General features: G+C 41.9%; 2 protein-coding genes across 2 annotated transcripts in view; one reads left to right on the plus strand and one right to left on the minus strand.

The window, feature by feature from the left end:
* The window catches only part of LOC138969046 (origin recognition complex subunit 6-like), a 591,738-nt gene that overhangs the window by 289,963 nt on the left and 296,775 nt on the right, over positions 1-5,000 (plus strand). The window lies entirely within an intron of this gene.
* Positions 553-5,000, minus strand: part of LOC138968916 (cAMP-regulated D2 protein-like) — a 32,093-nt gene continuing 27,645 nt past the window's right edge. Inside the window, exon 9 of the mRNA XM_070341594.1 lies at positions 553-1,597. Coding sequence (XP_070197695.1) covers positions 1,180-1,597 — 418 coding nt within the window. The 3' untranslated portion in view covers positions 553-1,179. The remainder of the gene's footprint in view (positions 1,598-5,000) is intronic.

The following is a 5,000-nucleotide window of genomic DNA, read 5'->3' on the forward strand; positions in this document are numbered from 1 at the left end:
AAGAAAACAACAGCAGTGCTCAGTGGTATGTTTTTGGAATTAATTTTGTAAACACCTATGTCTATATGCGAAATTAATGCAGCAAAATGCACGCGCACACACGCACACACACATACACACCAGGCATTGGAATTCCAAAATATAAAAAAAAACTCTGAAAATAGGCAAAGGTCCATGAGCCGCCTTGGCCCAGGCGGGGTACAGGGACAGAGCCCCGTTGGGGTGACCAGGCGGGGTACAGGGACACAGCCCCGTTGGGGTGACCAGGGGGGGCAAAGGCCGCTGGAAGGATAACGAATTTTAGCATGTTAGACCAATATTTAGATTGTTCTTGTGTAAGCAAATAATGGATAGAGAGACAATAGTATACATATAATTTAATTTAAACTTTTTTTGCCGCGGACAATTTTTCATTTTCGCTGAAACGTAATTTCCTTTTCGCGGATTCGCGGACAATTCCCATGCCTGACGCACGCACGCACGCACGCACGCACGCACGCACACACACACACACACACACACACACACACACACACACACACACGCAGCTCGAAATGTTGCAGAAACATCTTTAATTTTACCAATCTTTATGCTGTGTTCAGGTCAAGTGATTATAGGCCACAAATGCGACCATGTCCGTCAAGCAAACTGACATAAACAAAAACAAAATCCGGCAACAGTGGAATGGACAAGTCAAAGACAGCTTTTTGCATACTTTCTAGCAGGTGACATGGACAATATATAGTCAAGACCCGTCCTTGAAAAATTGATCTTGGATTTCCAAGTAATATCTATATATGGTATGTTAATGCTCTAAATAAACACATTAACAACGGTGAGTGAGAGTTAATAGTCTTCAGGCACAAGGGAGAATAAAAAGCACTGAGATGAACAAGCCACTTTCATCCGCAATAAAGGATAATCAATACGTTTTTCATTCTCACAGGCACTCTAAAACTTACTTATACATATTTACACTAGAATCAACATTTATTTTCCGATTGACTTAGTCCTTAGAATTTTGTTTTCCAAGCACCAGTCTTTAAATAATCGTTCAAGTCGGTTGTACGTGTATGTTTTCCTGATCACTTAAACAGCGTAAGCCGCTAGACTTCTAAATGACCCAACGATATTGACGCTGCTAAATTCTTCTTGTTGATATATCAACAGCACTAAATTCTAAGCCGCGTATCCTACAGTGTCCCAGAAATCACAATACGGTCCATGAAAATTCTTGTCGATACTGCTAGCGGGAGTCTGAAATCGAAACGAGGGCCAGTCCCCTTGTTCATCGTAAACCGGCCACTTTGGCGCTGCCGACAGGATCCTTCCAGCACCCTTTCCTCTGTTGAAGTCTTCTCCAGGGTCGTTCGGGTCGCCCGTCTTGGCGAAATTGGTCCAGAAGTCCATGATCTGTTCGCTGAGGACCTTCTCGGCTGCCGTAAAAGTGTAGTTTCCTGTCCACTCGGAGTCGAAAAGGTAGACGATCTCGGAGCCGTGACACACCCGTCCCTCGCAGAAAGTGATGGGTCCCCAGCCTTGGAAGGAGAAAGCGTGGTCCCATACGTACACCCACATGTTGTTCAGGCCTTGGGATCTTTAAGAATGAAAGATCCATGCTTAACTATCAACATGATGGGAAATATATAGAAAGTAAAAGGGCGTGTGAGATGGAGGGAGGTGAAGGTGGAATGTAGTGAGGAGATGGGGGGGGGGGGGCTTTTCGAGGTGAGGGTTATTAGTTTGAACTGATATGTTAGTCTTGAAACTGGGAAAAGGCACGTGAGCTCTGAGAGGACGTGCGCATAATACCACCTTAGAAATGTGAACTGTTGAACCAAAAACAACAAAAAGCGAAATAGGAGATAGACGCTGGTACACTCCCGCACATGGTTTGCTCTGGAATCGTTCAGATATTTTCCAATACAAAATCAAGAACCTGAAACAGAAGCATGAAATCGTGCTGTGACGAGAACGCTGTTTTGCCGAGACCTTGGAAGTCTCCGGACTCAGACAATGTCTGCATATATGCGTTTAGGTCGAAGATGTCTTGCTTCTTGTAACAAAAAAGAATGGAACAAGGGACTGCGGGTGAGAAAAATAAAACAAGATAACAATACAAATGTACTCATCAGAAAACAGCAACAAGAATACATCAACAAGAACAAGAACTAGTCAATCTGAGATTGAGAGCCAAATCGTTTACGCTCGAAGGACCGTGCCTTTGTGTTACATCTGTTTTATTAACATTTCAGTCCACCAAATGACAAATCGGGACTGATTCTAGGTGATCCTCTAAATGTCATAACGGTCAGACAGGGACCCTTTTTATTTATCACTTTAAAACTAGAAAGGGAAACTAAAACTTTACAGGGTAACTTATTCTAATAAGCGACACTTTTTATCTTTAACAAAAAAACGTTACCCTCTTAAGATACCGAAAAGCCAAGTGTGTTGGTGGGGTTGGTTATATGGGCACCACCCTACTAGTCGAATGCCATGTTATATAGGTTACACACTCCGAGTTCTGAGTAATTATCATGTATATTTTCCCTCGGGTCGATTTACAGGTATTACCTCGCCAGAGGCTCGGTAATACCTGAAAATCGACCCTAGGGAAAATATGCATGATATTCAGGACGAGGTGTGTATGCTTTTTATCCCATTACTCCGACGTTTTCATTACAAAAATCTACTTTTTGACACAAACTCTGTGAGTGCCTGTTTTCTGCTCATCAAACCTTCCGCGACCGCAAATCGTGTCATCAAATTCATGTGCGAAAAGTTAACGAGTCCGCTTTTGTCTTTTTGGTAAACGCGCCATAAAACGTCTGCTTTTGTATTCAGTCATCTATACTGCTTAAGAAAACGAATAACAGTTATTTCTAGCGTGTTGAAATTAAATTTGATACTGTGCAGTTACCGACCGGTTTCAGTCGGTGACCCTCAAGTGACAAGTCGGTTGTCAGAGGCATTCGCCAAAAAGACTGCATGTGTGATTTTACAAGCGATGATAATGATTGCTGAATTTGTGCTTATTCGAGCTGTTGTGCTTCAGGGTTCAAATTTGGATTACTTACTTCTTCAATCGTCATTAAATTTTAGGTGAGCCTTACTTTGATGTCTGTCATTCTGTGATTAGGCCCGATGTTATCGCTGCAGTATAGTTTTGTTCTGCTGTTTTTTTCAATGTTGGTCAAAACTTGTAAATCTATTTGCATGCACACCGAACCTAGACACCGTTTAGTGAGCATGTTGAGCAACACAAACCCCCATTAGAATGCAAATCGAGTTCGAAGCATGCCTTTTTTACACACCTGTGTGGAAAAGCATGTAGATGAATATTTTTAATAGACACAAGCGTTTGTATTGACTGACACTGGGTACCGACGCTTCAAAAGTAGGTCACACGGTATGCCCTCGACAGTCTCCAGACACTCGGTGAAAACATTTATACAGATCAATAAAGGAATTTTTGTTACAGGGATATAATTTAAAACAGTCGATCACATAATGTCCTGTATGAATCTGCAAGCTTTTTAAAACACTTGATCGATTGATATGTGTGATGACCTACATTAGATTAGAAATAGGTCATAGCTGCCCGGAACCCCATTGTAGCATTGTGTAACGCCTGAATATTAATTCAAAGCGTGCATTTTCAAACAAAAGAATAAAAAGCATGTAGATTAATATATTTCATTAGAGGTAAGCGTATTCATTGACAACACAGGGTACTGACCCTTCAAAAGTAGGTAAATTTAGAAATCAATGCTCTAAAGGCGATAGCAAATGAACAAAACTGTAAGCATAGCTGTTTTAGTTTAATTCTTATTTCGTCGCTCAGGATTTTGAATCAGGATTTTGTTGTCGGGATTGATCTAAGCGGTTGCCTATGCATCTTGAACACGCGGCCAGTACCGTGTAACTGGCCTTGAGACCGATCGATTCAAGGGGGGCAATCTCAGTCATCTGAAAGAGGGAAATCCAAACGCAATCCGCCTTGTTCGATTTTATGGGCTTGGACGATAGAGAAAAATAAGAAAAGCAAAAGCTGGAGTCCAGTCTGGACGAAACTGCTATCAAGAACGCAGAATTGATTTTTTCTGAGTTTTTTTTTTAGCCGTAAGCGCCATTTCTCATTTCGAATTTCTCATAACTGCTGGCGGCTGCAGTGAAACCAACAAAGGGGCCTCACTCTGGAAGAGTTTCCTGCTCCGATAAACATTGCGCTTACGGCTAAAAAAAACTCAGAAAAAATCAATTCTGCGTTCTTGATAGCAGTTGCTGAATGTATATCAAAGCTATTTTACTCTAATTAGGCCTAACGGTTAACCTAAGAGAGAAGGACTACCAAACACAAAATGAAACTTCTTCCCAAGAAAACAAGCTAGTTATCAGCATGAAACAAAAAGCGGTCCATATTAGGAGCCCTTCCCCTATATCAACCCCTCTATACATCGAGAGCGCCGCGGGACGATGTTTCCCAGACCCAGACATACTCAATGACAGTACCACATTCAATTTAAGTTGAAAACGTCTTTGACAACAGCTGAAACGAATTAAAAAAACCATGTTATCTGACTAGTGTACACGCCCATGCTTTGTAAAAGCTTCCGTGCTTCGTGTATAAAGGTTTTAGGTCTCACTTAGCACATGTCTTCGACGTCAAGTGTTAGGTTGAAACGCGCGTCCTGATGCCAAATTCTTAGCACCCGCTTCACAGGGAATTTTTTTTCCTGGCCGGGTGCCAAAAAAAGTGAAAAACGTATAAAGCTAATATCTTCAGTTTGCTTACCGTTAGGAACGTGATTTTTTGCACAAACCGCGGTTGGCCCCACAATTCCAAGCTACTCGCCATATTTCAGCTCAATTGACCCCAGAGTACCAGAGATACAGTCCCCAGTCCCCAGTCGACAATCAACGTGAATTTCAAACTTCCACAAGAGCGAAACCTAAGTAGCCCGACGGCTACAAAAATTGCTTTTGCGGGAATGACT

Source organism: Littorina saxatilis, linkage group LG1, assembly GCF_037325665.1.
Source record: "Littorina saxatilis isolate snail1 linkage group LG1, US_GU_Lsax_2.0, whole genome shotgun sequence".
In the NCBI taxonomy this organism is placed as follows: domain Eukaryota; kingdom Metazoa; phylum Mollusca; class Gastropoda; order Littorinimorpha; family Littorinidae; genus Littorina; species Littorina saxatilis.